This window comes from Salvia miltiorrhiza, chromosome 3 (genome assembly GCF_028751815.1).
Source record: "Salvia miltiorrhiza cultivar Shanhuang (shh) chromosome 3, IMPLAD_Smil_shh, whole genome shotgun sequence".
Classification (NCBI taxonomy): domain Eukaryota; kingdom Viridiplantae; phylum Streptophyta; class Magnoliopsida; order Lamiales; family Lamiaceae; genus Salvia; species Salvia miltiorrhiza.
The window spans coordinates 6,967,366-6,983,141 of record NC_080389.1 but is presented as its reverse complement, the minus strand read 5'-3'; the positions used below and the strand labels follow the sequence as shown (position 1 = coordinate 6,983,141).

General features: G+C 35.9%; 1 protein-coding gene and 2 long non-coding RNA genes across 3 annotated transcripts; 1 reads left to right on the top strand and 2 right to left on the bottom strand.

The window, feature by feature from the left end:
• Positions 1 to 375: 375 nt before the first annotated feature.
• On the top strand, positions 376 to 1,507 carry LOC131017273 (F-box/kelch-repeat protein At3g23880-like). The gene has a single exon (XM_057946001.1). The coding sequence runs from the start codon at positions 378 to 380 to the stop codon at positions 1,380 to 1,382; it is 1,005 nt and encodes a 334-aa protein (XP_057801984.1). The 5' UTR covers positions 376 to 377; the 3' UTR covers positions 1,383 to 1,507.
• Positions 1,508 to 4,998: 3,491 nt separating this feature from the next.
• LOC131017272 (uncharacterized) lies at positions 4,999 to 8,557 on the bottom strand. Its single transcript, XR_009099520.1, has 3 exons — positions 8,221 to 8,557; positions 5,855 to 5,918; positions 4,999 to 5,260 (listed from the first exon to the last, which is right to left on the bottom strand). It is a non-coding gene; the product is annotated as an uncharacterized LOC131017272 (long non-coding RNA).
• Positions 8,558 to 10,975: 2,418 nt separating this feature from the next.
• On the bottom strand, positions 10,976 to 14,535 carry LOC131017271 (uncharacterized). Its single transcript, XR_009099519.1, has 3 exons — positions 14,197 to 14,535; positions 11,832 to 11,895; positions 10,976 to 11,237 (listed from the first exon to the last, which is right to left on the bottom strand). It is a non-coding gene; the product is annotated as an uncharacterized LOC131017271 (long non-coding RNA).
• Between the last annotated feature and the right edge of the window lie 1,241 nt (positions 14,536 to 15,776).

The following is a 15,776-nucleotide window of genomic DNA, read 5'->3' as shown; positions in this document are numbered from 1 at the left end:
AAAAAAAGGAAATGAGCCAAGTAGCTTGGGACGGCTCAAAAAGGAATACGAGCCATGAATAATGGGACGGAGGGAGTAATATTTTACGGAAACACTTAAAATACTTTTTATTTCAAAAAAAATGAAAAAGAAAATTATATACTATCAACTCTGAAAGATTAATTATTAACTAATAAAAGAGAAATTAGATGATAAAAAGTAATTATATACCTTAATTAAATTACAAAAAAGAAAAAGAAAAGGAGAGGACAACAACATAGGTCAGTCCGATTTTGATCCGGGCTTTGAAACTTGATTAAAAAACAAAAACTCCAAATTACAAACCTATAAATACAGCTAGACATCAAATCGTAAGCAAAACGGAGTCGCCGCGGACAATGGATAGCAAACGCAGCAAACTATCTCTCCTTTTTCTTCCTCAAGAAATCATCGAAGAAATACTGTCAAGACTTGCGGTGAAATCACTCTTGAGATTCAGGTGCGTTTCAAAGTCATGGCGCTCTTTGATTGGCAGCGAACGATTCATCAAAACCCACCTCCAAAATTCATCAAAAAACGCAGCTCTTGCCCATCACAGGAAGATTCTTTCCTATGATTCTCCCAAATTTGTAAATTGGTGGGAGTTCGCTGATATGGTGGGGTGCTGTAATGGGCTGGTCTGTTTTCTCCAGAAACGAAGTTTTTTCTTGTGGAATCCGGCCACTGGAATCTCCAACAAATTACCGGAAATAGTGATAGAGAATGGAGATAGAACCTCGTTCGTTTACAAATATGGGTTCGGTTGGGATGAATCGAGTGGTGCATACAAGGTGTTTGCCGTTTTTGCTAGCAGACTTCACGAGAGTATGTGCAAAGTTTATAGCTCGAAGACAAATTCATGGAAGATAGTAGAGGATTGGGAGGATGATAATGTATGTGGTGCGGGGCAGTTCGCTAGTGGAAAGCTTCATTGGCATTATCATGAGGGTACTGGTGGAATGAATATTGTTACATTTGATTTGAAGAGTGAGGAGTTTGGAAAGATGGAGGTGCCATGTCCATGTGATTCAAGGGTGTGGTTGGGCGTGCTCGAGGGTCGCCTTTGTGTATTCTCTTATAATAAGAGAACACACTTTGATGCGTGGGTTATGAAAGAGGATTCTTGGGTGAAAGTGATGGCTGTTCTTGTCTATGAGCCTTATCAAAGTTACCTACTCTTTCCAACTGTTTTCAAATGCCTAGAGGTAAAGATTGGGCTAATCCGTGGATCGGTTAAATGGGTTCAAAATCTTAATCTTGTAAAAGAGGATGTGCTTTCGCTGTTCGACATAATCACAAGTTCCTTAGCAGCGAATATCTACGTTGAAAGTTTAGTCTCCCCGGTCTTTCGCAAAAAGGTTTGAAGGATCTTGTGTTTGTGTTTTGTTTCTCTGTAATATTTCTTGAGAGGTGAGAGCACGAGGGCATGTGTTGCTCCTCTTTATTTCTACAGAGTTATGTTTGATTGATCTTGGATTGTTTTTGCTATTTCTCATATATAGAGTTATGTTTGTTGGATTTATTGTCTCTCAGGGTTTTTGTCTGTGGTGTTTCTTTTGGCTGATCATTTTAGATGGATGAAAATAATATAAATTTCAGAAGCAAAATTTGAGAGTCAATATAGATAGTGAAAATTAAAAGGTTGTTGTCAACTTAATTTCAATAAATTGTAGCCAATTTTATGAAATTTGAACAAAATTGCCTCCAGTGTAAATGCGGACAAAGTTGTCAATATATGTCTTATGTTTATATAGTGTTAGTGAAGTTAATTTGTTTATGTATATATATTTTTTTATTTCATTGAAGTATATATTGGTATAGAAGGGTCTATGCAAGTAATGTTAGGATTTATTGGCACAAGTCGAAGAATTTAGTTGGATTAATTTTAGGTTGATTTCAAGAACTTAGTATTGATATATGAAGCCGTAATATTGATATAGCAAGACGCAGGTTGATATAGCAAGACGCAAGATATGTGTTTTTTGTATATTAAGTGTTGTTTTATTATCGATTATCAATAAATATCCAGATTTAACAATTAAATAATCAAATGTGATATAATCGAGTTTGTATTGTTATTGTTCTTAAATTCACAACTATTTCTAAATTAGTAATGAATTCACAATTCGAATATAGGTTAGCTGTAAATTTAAATTTTAAAATTAGAATTCATTACTTAAAAGTGTTTTAAAGCTTAAATTCACCATTGAAAATGTGAATGGGTTAAAGTGTATGAACTTCCACGGAATTCTAACTTTGCACATGAATTCTTCTCTCAAATAGACAAACTTTTAATTCATTTTGATTTTTGGCATCGTTATCAATAGCCACAAAATTAATGTTAAAATGAATGCCTAAAATTTCGATACAACTTAAATGACTTATCCCTCTGGACCGGAGAGACTAAACTTTCAACATAGAGATCCGTTGAAATTGAAGCTTCAATTTTCTGGATCACATCAACCTGTGCCGGACCGTCGAGCTCAAAAGTCGATCCACGAACTTGCTAAATCTCCGTGTGGGGGGCTTCCGCTGCTTATCGAAGAATTTTACAAGGCTCATAAACAACAACGTTCGTCGCTTGCACCCAACAATCCTGCTTCATTAACCAAACATCATAGTTTGTTCTCTTATTATAACAAACCGCGCTAAGGCACCCCTCCTTGACGTGGCAGCTCCGTCACTCCGAACTCCTCATTCTTCAAGTCGAAGGTAGCAATGTCGGCAGCATACCAACCACCACTCCCGCCCCTCCTCTTCCTCACCGTATATTAAATCGAAATCAGGATACTCATTTACTGTCTTCCATGAATTCGTGTGTCAGCTATAAAGTTTACCCATCCACATATTATCATTAGACAAAACAATAAACACCTTGTGTGCACCACTCGACGACATTTGAGATTTACTGTCTTTCAAAACATCAAACCTCCGACGCTAAACTATTCTAACACAACTAGGAAATCAAAACTAAATAGGAAAAAAAAAAAGAAAAAGAAAAAAAAGAGAGATATGCATCAGATACGCTTGGGATTCAAAGGGTGAAACAAACCCTAAACTATTCTAACACATTAAGAAACTAAAACTAAATAGGAAAAAAAGAAAAGAGAGATATGGATCAGATTCGGATTTAAAGGTTGAAACAAACCTAAACTATTCTAGCACAATTAAGAAACCAAAAGTAAATAGGAAAAAAAAGAAAAGAGAGATATGCATCAGATACGCCCCAAAAGTAAATAAGAAACCAAAAGTAAATAGGAAAAGAAAAGAAAAGAGAGATGTTGGGTATCTTCGCCTAGCCAGGGTTACACCACTTGGTTCCTGAACCTCCTGTCTCCCCCACTCGTGCTCAAGCACTTGATCTTCCCTGCTCGGGGCGACTTCCCTACTCGCCGCGAATTCTCTGCTCAGGGCGACTTCCCTGCTCGCCGCGATTTCTCTGCTTGGGGCGACTTTCCTGCTCGCCGCGAATTCTCTGCTCGGGGCGACTTCCCTGCTCGCCGCGAATTCTCTGGCGCCTCCGACTCCGCTGGACTGGACTCGGCTCCGCTGGGCTGGACTCTGCTGCGCTGGACTCCGCTGACGCCTCGATTCCTCTGGCCTCGGCTCCTCTGGCCTCGGTTCCGCTGGCGCCACTCCTTCGATCTCGCTGCTTCTTCTTCACTTCTCTGCAACACACAAAGACAAGCAGCAAGTAAAAGAGAAACAAGGGAAAGTCAGAGGAAAGAGAAACAAGGAGAGTTAGAGAAGGGGAAAATGTGTCCTCGGGACACTTTGGCTCAGATTTTCCCACAGTAGGCAGGGCCCTTCCAGCAGCTCAATGATCACGGTTCAAAGGGAACAGGAGATACAGATCAGCACCCCAATCTCGATTGCACAGCCACCAGCAGCAGGAATCCGATGGACAGGATTTCGATGGCTTGCACACTCACAAAGTATCACCAAACCAGGAAACCGATGGACAGGAATCCGGTGATACAAGCACTCAATCGAAGCGAAGTTCACAACCACAGTCACCAATCAGGAAACCACGAACAGGAATCCGGTGACACTTCAAGAAGGAATAGCAGAGCCTTCTATTTCAGACGGTGTGGAAACTTCCTTACGATTGAAAAACTTGCCGCAAGGATAAAAAGGAGTGGAGGTCATTGGGAAGGAGGGAGGACCATTGAAGTCGGAGGTGGGGATCGAGGAGACGGGCGGCGGAAAAAAGATGAAGCGGCGCAGATGGGATAGTGGGCTAGGGTTTGTTGAAATGGGCCGGGTAACAGATTTGGGCTGGGGAATTAAAGATCATTGGGCCAACTCTCCACATTCCACCTTTGGCACAATGATCATTAAGTCACCAGGGAAGAGCCTGCCTTTGATTTGAGCTTATCATCACAGCCATTTTTACTATCATCCCATCACAAAGATAAGACAATAGAGGGTGAGAAAAATATTATACATATTTAACTCAATCTCTACACTAGAGACCAACCCAGGGGTAAATCACCACATTCTCAAACCTGAAAAAGGTTATCATTGAAGACACAACAGACACAACAGAACACACACACAGAGCAGAGCCCACACAAAACTCAACACGAAGAAAAAGGAAAAACAAGGCAAGCACACACAAAACTTCAACACAAGAAACTCAAGAGAAGAGAACAACAACTGAACAACAACAGACCAGAGCACAGACACAGCACACGCAGCAAACAACAAGACAACTCAAAAAAGAAAAGATAAGAGACAAGCAACCTCAGAGGCTAAACTTGCCACACACATAAACACAGAGACTGAACTTTAACCACAATCAAAATTCACAACAGGAGCAGAAACCACATTGCAATCAAGGCCTACTTTTTGTATGAAGTCCTTACACTACAAAAAAACGCTAATAGTGTCACAGCCCACTATCCCAATGACGGGTTAACCGGGGTTATGACTTAGGGTGAACAATAAGAAAGGAAATTTAGTTGTGACTTAAAACACTTTAAGAAAAAGACGTTCCTTTAAAGCAATTAATAATATATAACTGCTTGGGTAATTACAAACGTTCATAACAAAGACTAGACCCACGTGACATCATCCGAAATAAATTGGTATTAAGTTCATGTAGAAACGATAACAAAATCAGAGTGTTGCAGCGTAATGCGTGTGAGTTATGCATATGGAGATGCATACTCAAGGTTTTGTTACTTAATCATTGAAAGGGGATCCGCTCAACACCAATCCATTACATCGCCAGCTCAACCTGCACATTTAGAAATACATGCAGGGCTGAGTATAAAAATACTCAGTGGCATAAGCCGAAAATACAACATGCATACATATATAAATTGAACTGCCATAACAGTAACACACAGGGGTTTTCTTGAAAGACCTGCGCTTACTAAAACATTTCTTTCGTTTTCATAAGATTGGCCGGCCGACCCATTTTCCTTCATATGATCCATATCTGTTCCTTTCTGTCACGCGCCGGGAAGGAGGCCTCCTTACCACGGACGCCAAGACCGGTCGCAAGCGACTCGCGGTCTCCATGAGTGTACACATTAACCCTAGCTAGCGACCTTTGTCTAGCGTAGGATCCCAATTGGATTTCCTTTAAAGTTGGCGAACCAACACAGATAGGATACATATAAAAACATAAACATTTTTGGCAGTCAATCATTTCATAAACTTTTCATTTCATTTCATAAACATTTCATTTTCATAAAGGGCATTTATCATTTGAACATTTCATAAAACTGAAATAAACAGTTAAAACATATCATGCACATATATTCGTATATGAGGCCTACGTCACGCAGGGGATCTCTATATACGTAATAGTAAAAATAATGCCCACCTCAAACGTTCTTAAGCTAGCGTGGAGTCGCTTCTTCTTCGGCTTCACTTCCTGTCGCCCGGACCTTTATTGATGAAGAGTCGGTAAGTTCGTGAAGAAAAATTGTCACAAGACAAAGTCTAAATCTACGTGTCTAGGGTATCTTTTAGTGTTTTAGGGTTCTAGCATCCATAATTCATTTCGATTAAAACAATCAAAAACCAACATAACATCGACTAACCACATAATATCACGTAACCACATAACAAACAAAATAAAAGAATTCAACATCCTTAAACTTAATATCATTTAAAAATTTCACATGTTCACATAAGAGATAATAATCATGCACCATCTTATAACATTCTATACATTTCATTTCCATGTAAATAAATACGAAATTCCATTATTCATTTATAAATGACTTAAATAAGCAATTTAAACTCCATTAAATGGAATTGATTTAAAACATTTTAATCCTTTTTAAAAAAAATCCATACTCATAAAGCCTTAACTCATGCTCTATCTCATATTCTATCTCCTTACTCAACTCTATATAAACTCTCCACTCATCTCAAATCCTTTAGTCCAAGGATAGGTTTCAAGAAAATCATGGTTCTAAGTCTCGATTTATCTCTCATATAAGGCTCGTCTAATCTCATTCAAACACATAGACAACACAATCACATAAGGCACATAAGAATCACAATCAAACATCATTAAAACATGCTCTGTTTTTACACTGATTCAACTTCAAAATTTAATCTGTTCTGACTCCGACATCTCCTGGACTCGAGACTCATACCGAAAGAAATATCTTCAAGTCTAGTTTCATATAAAAAAAAGTAGAGTCGAAAACTCCAAGTGGTTTGAGAGATATGACGTTTTTACCACGATCTACCATATTCGGCAGTTTTGGGCAATCGAAAACTTTGATTTTTGAAAAATAGTAAACGTTATCAAACTGAGCTCAAATTTTGTGGATATCTAGCCCATACAGTAAGGTTGATACCATAAAAATATGGAAAGCTAGATCACACAGGAAGCTACTGAAATGAATGACCTTGTCCCCTGTTCTCTGAAATTCCCGGTAGAAATGTGCAGATTTGGTTTTGCATTTTATAAAAATAGTAAATCAAGTCCCAATGACTTGAAATTTTACAGGGGTGCTCCAGACTCATGTAGGGACTTTCTGTAAAATTTTCAAAGCTTTTTGACATCGAAAACCCGTCGATCACAGTAGGTCAGTAGCCTACGAAAAATTACCAAAAACTCATCTCAAACTCTTAAATGCTCAATTCAACATTCCTTCAAAGAAAACCAATCAAAGCTCATTTTAAGCACATATAATACTCAAAAACATTCAAACACATTGTAATACTTATCATACTCAAATTAACTCTCCTCTTTTACATCTTAGCTCCAATCTCAAGGGAAACGTTTCAACAAACGTATCAATTCAATCCTCTTCTCAATTTCATGCTCAAAAACACTCAATCATTCAAAATGAGCTCATACTTCATATAACTCATTTTATACATATAAATCCCCTTTAATCATGTCAACTAAACTCTAATAAAAATTCATGTATCAACATAAAACTCTCAACAAAAACATGATAAACTTTCACATCATGATCATAAAACAATTAGACCTCATTTTATCATTCATTAACCTCACATCATATGAGAACTCAAAAACTCCTTCAAACTAAACTAAGTCCAAATTTTACTTAGCTTACAAAAGACCTAATCCAACATAATTAAACACCAACATCATGCTCAATTTCACATATCTTAAGCCAAATCACTTAATAAACACATAGACAAGAAAGTCCTAATTTTTATTAAACTAATTTCTTTGAAATTCTATAAACACACATGGATCTTTAATCTCATCATATATCTATCAATTTTAATCATATAAACTCACATATATTCCATCAATTTACAAATTAGAGCATAGATACACATAGCCCTAATTTTAGTAAACTAACTCATATCAAAATCATCAATTGACATCATATACTCAATTTAATCCATCAATCATCATCATATACATCTCATGGACTCATATACATCATCAATTCATCATTTAAAGCATCCACTCAAAAATTCCCAATTTTGGGTAAACTAAACTCATTCAAAATTTGAATCTCAAAGCATAGCTTTTCAAAACACACATCAATCATCACCAAACATATCATAGATCACTTTTCTCACCCCAATTCAAGGAAAGAAAAAGAATTTTTTTTTTGAAGGGTATGAGACCCATATTTTCGAAAATTGTGAAAAATAATAGAGGGGGTGATTTCTTGCTTCAATCCTTCAACTATACTCACATACAACCTCATATAAGTCATATCTATGAATTTAAAGCTCACTTACCCAAACTTACACCCAAAACCAAACTTTCTCTTTCTAACTTCAAGATTGAATCTCCATGGATCTTCTTGAATCTAAGGAGATGGAAGGTGTTTAAGGTGGATTTAGAGGGTGATTTGAGTTTTGGTATGAATTTGTGAAGCTCCGAAGGTGCATCAATGGAGGATAATGGTGGAAAGTGAAGTGAGAGATGAGGGAGAGGGAGAGAAGGTGGTGGTCGAAACTTAAGGGAGAAGGAGAGAGTGAATTGCTTTGGAAGATTGATTTTGATTTGGTAATCTTTGAGAGATTTGGCAAGATTTGAAAATCTTAAGGAATATTTGGGCATTAATTGCCTTGATCTCTCAAATCTCTACACTCTCTCACTCTCTAATCTCTACACTCTCTCACTCTCTACACTTGGCAATTTGTGGTAATTAAACACATGCTTAAGAAATTAAAATAATAGTGTGAGAAGGGTGATTAAATAATAATCACAATACTTATGGGAATGTTACTCAATAATAAAATATCATAGCATAATTATTCATGTGATCAAATTAAAATAAATATCACTAAAATTAGTGCACTCACTCAATTATAATATTCCTCATCATAGGAAAAATAATTTGAAAATATTTTGTTTGGAAAAATTTCCATAAACCGGTATTCTTTGATTTCTCGGTAAAAATAAACTGCACTTGCTTTAGAAACTTAATTAAAATTCCAAGTGCTAATATCCTCAAATAAAAATCATAATAACTTGCTCATATAAATACACTTAACTCACCGACTAAAACTTATGCACTGCATTTATAAAAATTCTTTAACTAAGCACATTAAAACACATATATAATGATTAAATCACCTCAGATAAATCAAACCAGTTTTATTATTAATGGATGCCGAACCCTAATTATTAATAATTAAGCCCTTAATCAGGGATTAAAAGTCGGGGTATGACATACTATCCCCCTTAAAAGAAATTTCGTCCCGAAATTTGTAACACAAGAAATAATTCTGGGTACTTCTCCTTCATGCTAGACTCGAGTTCCCACGTCGCCTCTTCTTGATCATGATGCTTCCAAAGTACCTTTATTAAGGGTTTCGACTTATTCCTTAGTACTTTAACTTTCCGATCTAGAATAGATCCGGATCTCTCCTCATATCAATTGGATTCCCAATTCCAATTTATATACACAAGATTTACTTGAGAATAAGTTCCCTCGTCCTTTTGCGGCGGTTCATTTTGCTCCTACCTCATTCCTAGGGCTCATCTACGGGGTATTCTATTTTCCAAAGACCAAAATGGTCATCAACCCATTTCTTGTTACCTATCAGATACACAACACTTTTCTATGAACCTATCTTAAAACTATCATAGACCAATTAACTTAAGTCCTCGTACTCGAACACTATATTACAGTCTTAGCTTGAACTCTGAATTTCTATCATAATGAGTGGTCGATATCACTTATAGGACAAAGACTAATCTCAACTAATCACAATGAGACACAATTATACGAAGCCATAGTTTAGGTAGTATACTACGTCGGTAGACTAACACTTCTTGGTCTTATCAAACAAGGGGATCTATTATGACAACTCACGAGTTGCAAGGCTCAAACTCAACACAACATCAAAGCAAGGTGTTGTAGAAATTGTTCAAGAGAATCAAAAGAATGACCAGAGGGTATGAAATGATTAACTACTAGGTCGAACAAAATGACCTTGAGTAAGAACCCATCTGGCTTTTCAACCGAAAGTTGAAACACATGGGTTTTCCAACCCAAAAGACGTCTACTGAGATTTGGATCATGTGGACTGGCCAGGTCCAACATCATCACCTCCCAGTCACACGGGAAACATCGTCCCGAACTTGGAGAGCCATGAACATACTATACATAACAAAACATAAGTTCATCATGACAACTAAACTTATCTTAAGGTTCCCTATCCTATTGATCTCAAACCCCAAACCTCTCTTAAGACATATACACACAGACATACGTACACAGGCAAAACACACTATTCTTAAAATCTATCCTGTAGCAAAAGTCGATTTGATATTCCGTCGCACTTGAACATTTGAACGTAGAGACTAAGGTTCAACCTTTGATGTAACGTTTACCTTGAATTCGTCGCGTATCGTCATTCTGTGCTTTTCCTTTACCTCGTACATATCTTTCCATTCCTCTTTGTAGTTCAAAAGAATCATTGTTTTCTTGAGGGAGCTGAAATGCTCTAAGTTCTCTTTCATTCTTCTACATCATCACTTTAAGAATCTAGATTGTAGAGATATCCTACTAATCTAGCAGTCTATATTCTTTTGAAATTGTGATCATGCAACTTATAGCAATCTATGTTCTCAGGGAAAACATATGTCAATTTTTCTATCATTCGTCTGATCATAACATCATAGACTGCGAAAATATGCCATGAAAGGCAAAACATTCAACATTTCATCATAACATGCTCTTCACATAAACATATTCATGAAGCATTTTAGAACATTAACATCTTTAAAACGTTGAAACTGCAGTTACCTTTTTCCTTGATTGAGCACGATGCAATGGAGTGTTGAGCGGTGTCGTATGAACCCATGTATGTCTGGTGAATTAAGCTAGACTCGGCTATTTAGAAAAAGGTTTCTAGGGCCAGAGCGAACGAACCGCTCTGATACCACTCTGTCACAGCCCACTATCCCAATGACGGGTTAACCGGGGTTATGACTTAGGGTGAACAATAAGAAAGGAAATTTAGTTGTGACTTAAAACACTTTAAGAAAAAGACGTTCCTTTAAAGCAATTAATAATATATAACTGCTTGGGTAATTACAAACGTTCATAACAAAGACTAGACCCACGTGACATCATCCGAAATAAATTGGTATTAAGTTCATGTAGAAACGATAACAAAATCAGAGTGTTGCATCGTAATGCGTGTGAGTTATGCATATGGAGATGCATACTCAAGGTTTTGTTACTTAATCATTGAAAGGGGATCCGCTCAACACCAATCCATTCCATCGCCAGCTCAACCTGCACATTTAGAAATACATGCAGGGCTGAGTATAAAAATACTCAGTGGCATAAGCCGAAAATACAACATGCATACATATATAAATTGAACTGCCATAACAGTAACACACAGGGGTTTTCTTGAAAGACCTGCGCTTACTAAAACATTTCTTTCGTTTTCATAAGATTGGCCGGCCGACCCATTTTCCTTCATATGATCCATATTTGTTCCTTTCTGTCACGCGCCGGGAAGGAGGCCTCCTTACCACGGACGCCAAGACCGGTCGCAAGCGACTCGCGGTCTCCATGAGTGTACACATTAACCCTAGCTAGCGACCTTTGTCTAGCGTAGGATCCCAATTGGATTTCCTTTAAAGTTGGCGAACCAACACAGATAGGATACATATAAAAACATAAACATTTTTGGCAGTCAATCATTTCATAAACTTTTCATTTCATTTCATAAACATTTCATTTTCATAAAGGGCATTTATCATTTGAACATTTCATAAAACTGAAATAAACAGTTAAAACATATCATGCACATATATTCGTATATGAGGCCTACGTCACGCAGGGGATCTCTATATACGTAATAGTAAAAATAATGCCCACCTCAAACGTTCTTAAGCTAGCGTGGAGTCGCTTCTTCTTCGGCTTCACTTCCTGTCGCCCGGACCTTTATTGATGAAGAGTCGGTAAGTTCGTGAAGAAAAATTGTCACAAGACAAAGTCTAAATCTACGTGTCTAGGGTATCTTTTAGTGTTTTAGGGTTCTAGCATCCATAATTCATTTCGATTAAAACAATCAAAAACCAACATAACATCGACTAACCACATAATATCACGTAACCACATAACAAACAAAATAAAAGAATTCAACATCCTTAAACTTAATATCATTTAAAAATTTCACATGTTCACATAAGAGATAATAATCATGCACCATCTTATAACATTCTATACATTTCATTTCCATGTAAATAAATACGAAATTCCATTATTCATTTATAAATGACTTAAATAAGCAATTTAAACTCCATTAAAATGGAATTGATTTAAAACATTTTAATCCTTTTAAAAAAAATTCATACTCATAAAGCCTTAACTCATGCTCTATCTCATATTCTATCTCCTTACTCAACTCTATATAAACTCTCCACTCATCTCAAATCCTTTAGTTCAAGGATAGGTTTCAAGAAAATCATGGTTCTAAGTCTCGATTTATCTCTCATATAAGGCTCGTCTAATCTCATTCAAACACATAGACAACACAATCACATAAGGCACATAAGAATCACAATCAAACATCATTAAAACATGCTCTGTTTTTACACTGATTCAACTTCAAAATTTAATCTGTTCTGACTCCGACATCTCCTGGACTCGAGACTCATACCGAAAGAAATATCTTCAAGTCTAGTTTCATATAAAAAAAGTAGAGTCGAAAACTCCAAGTGGTTTGAGAGATATGACGTTTTTACCACGATCTACCATATTCGGCAGTTTTGGGCAATCGAAAACTTTGATTTTTGAAAAATAGTAAACGTTATCAAACTGAGCTCAAATTTTGTGGATATCTAGCCCATACAGTAAGGTTGATACCATAAAAATATGGAAAGCTAGATCACACAGGAAGCTACTGAAATGAATGACCTTGTCCCCTGTTCTCTGAAATTCCCGGTAGAAATGTGCAGATTTGGTTTTGCATTTTATAAAAATAGTAAATCAAGTCCCAATGACTTGAAATTTTACAGGGGTGCTCCAGACTCATGTAGGGACTTTCTGTAAAATTTTCAAAGCTTTTTGACATCGAAAACCCGTCGATCACAGTAGGTCAGTAGCCTACGAAAAATTACCAAAAACTCATCTCAAACTCTTAAATGCTCAATTCAACATTCCTTCAAAGAAAACCAATCAAAGCTCATTTTAAGCACATATAATACTCAAAAACATTCAAACACATTGTAATACTTATCATACTCAAATTAACTCTCCTCTTTTACATCTTAGCTCCAATCTCAAGGGAAACGTTTCAACAAACGTATCAATTCAATCCTCTTCTCAATTTCATGCTCAAAAACACTCAATCATTCAAAATGAGCTCATACTTCATATAACTCATTTTATACATATAAATCCCCTTTAATCATGTCAACTAAACTCTAATAAAAATTCATGTATCAACATAAAACTCTCAACAAAAACATGATAAACTTTCACATCATGATCATAAAACAATTAGACCTCATTTTATCATTCATTAACCTCACATCATATGAGAACTCAAAAACTCCTTCAAACTAAACTAAGTCCAAATTTTACTTAGCTTACAAAAGACCTAATCCAACATAATTAAACACCAACATCATGCTCAATTTCACATATCTTAAGCCAAATCACTTAATAAACACATAGACAAGAAAGTCCTAATTTTTATTAAACTAATTTCTTTGAAATTCTATAAACACACATGGATCTTTAATCTCATCATATATCTATCAATTTTAATCATATAAACTCACATATATTCCATCAATTTACAAATTAGAGCATAGATACACATAGCCCTAATTTTAGTAAACTAACTCATATCAAAATCATCAATTGACATCATATACTCAATTTAATCCATCAATCATCATCATATACATCTCATGGACTCATATACATCATCAATTCATCATTTAAAGCATCCACTCAAAAATTCCCAATTTTGGGTAAACTAAACTCATTCAAAATTTGAATCTCAAAGCATAGCTTTTCAAAACACACATCAATCATCACCAAACATATCATAGATCACTTTTCTCACCCCAATTCAAGGAAAGAAAAAGAATTTTTTTTTTGAAGGGTATGAGACCCATATTTTCGAAAATTGTGAAAAATAATAGAGGGGGTGATTTCTTGCTTCAATCCTTCAACTATACTCACATACAACCTCATATAAGTCATATCTATGAATTTAAAGCTCACTTACCCAAACTTACACCCAAAACCAAACTTTCTCTTTCTAACTTCAAGATTGAATCTCCATGGATCTTCTTGAATCTAAGGAGATGGAAGGTGTTTAAGGTGGATTTAGAGGGTGATTTGAGTTTTGGTATGAATTTGTGAAGCTCCGAAGGTGCATCAATGGAGGATAATGGTGGAAAGTGAAGTGAGAGATGAGGGAGAGGGAGAGAAGGTGGTGGTCGAAACTTAAGGGAGAAGGAGAGAGTGAATTGCTTTGGAAGATTGATTTTGATTTGGTAATCTTTGAGAGATTTGGCAAGATTTGAAAATCTTAAGGAATATTTGGGCATTAATTGCCTTGATCTCTCAAATCTCTACACTCTCTCACTCTCTAATCTCTACACTCTCTCACTCTCTACACTTGGCAATTTGTGGTAATTAAACACATGCTTAAGAAATTAAAATAATAGTGTGAGAAGGGTGATTAAATAATAATCACAATACTTATGGGAATGTTACTCAATAATAAAATATCATAGCATAATTATTCATGTGATCAAATTAAAATAAATATCACTAAAATTAGTGCACTCACTCAATTATAATATTCCTCATCATAGGAAAAATAATTTGAAAATATTTTGTTTGGAAAAATTTCCATAAACCGGTATTCTTTGATTTCTCGGTAAAAATAAACTGCACTTGCTTTAGAAACTTAATTAAAATTCCAAGTGCTAATATCCTCAAATAAAAATCATAATAACTTGCTCATATAAATACACTTAACTCACCGACTAAAACTTATGCACTGCATTTATAAAAATTCTTTAACTAAGCACATTAAAACACATATATAATGATTAAATCACCTCAGATAAATCAAACCAGTTTTATTATTAATGGATGCCGAACCCTAATTATTAATAATTAAGCCCTTAATCAGGGATTAAAAGTCGGGGTATGACATACTATCCCCCTTAAAAGAAATTTCGTCCCGAAATTTGTAACACAAGAAATAATTCTGGGTACTTCTCCTTCATGCTAGACTCGAGTTCCCACGTCGCCTCTTCTTGATCATGATGCTTCCAAAGTACCTTTATTAAGGGTTTCGACTTATTCCTTAGTACTTTAACTTTCCGATCTAGAATAGATCCGGATCTCTCCTCATATCAATTGGATTCCCAATTCCAATTTATATACACAAGATTTACTTGAGAATAAGTTCCCTCGTCCTTTTGCGGCGGTTCATTTTGCTCCTACCTCATTCCTAGGGCTCATCTACGGGGTATTCTATTTTCCAAAGACCAAAATGGTCATCAACCCATTTCTTGTTACCTATCAGATACACAACACTTTTCTATGAACCTATCTTAAAACTATCATAGACCAATTAACTTAAGTCCTCGTACTCGAACACTATATTACAGTCTTAGCTTGAACTCTGAATTTCTATCATAATGAGTGGTCGATATCACTTATAGGACAAAGACTAATCTCAACTAATCACAATGAGACACAATTATACGAAGCCATAGTTTAGGTAGTATACTACGTCGGTAGACTAACACTTCTTGGTCTTATCAAACAAGGGGATCTATTATGACA

Bases quoted from the DNA above. Each gene is read 5' to 3' on its own strand.
- LOC131017273 (XM_057946001.1), top strand. From the start codon at position 378: ATGGATAGCAAACGCAGCAAACTATCTCTCCTTTTTCTTCCTCAAGAA.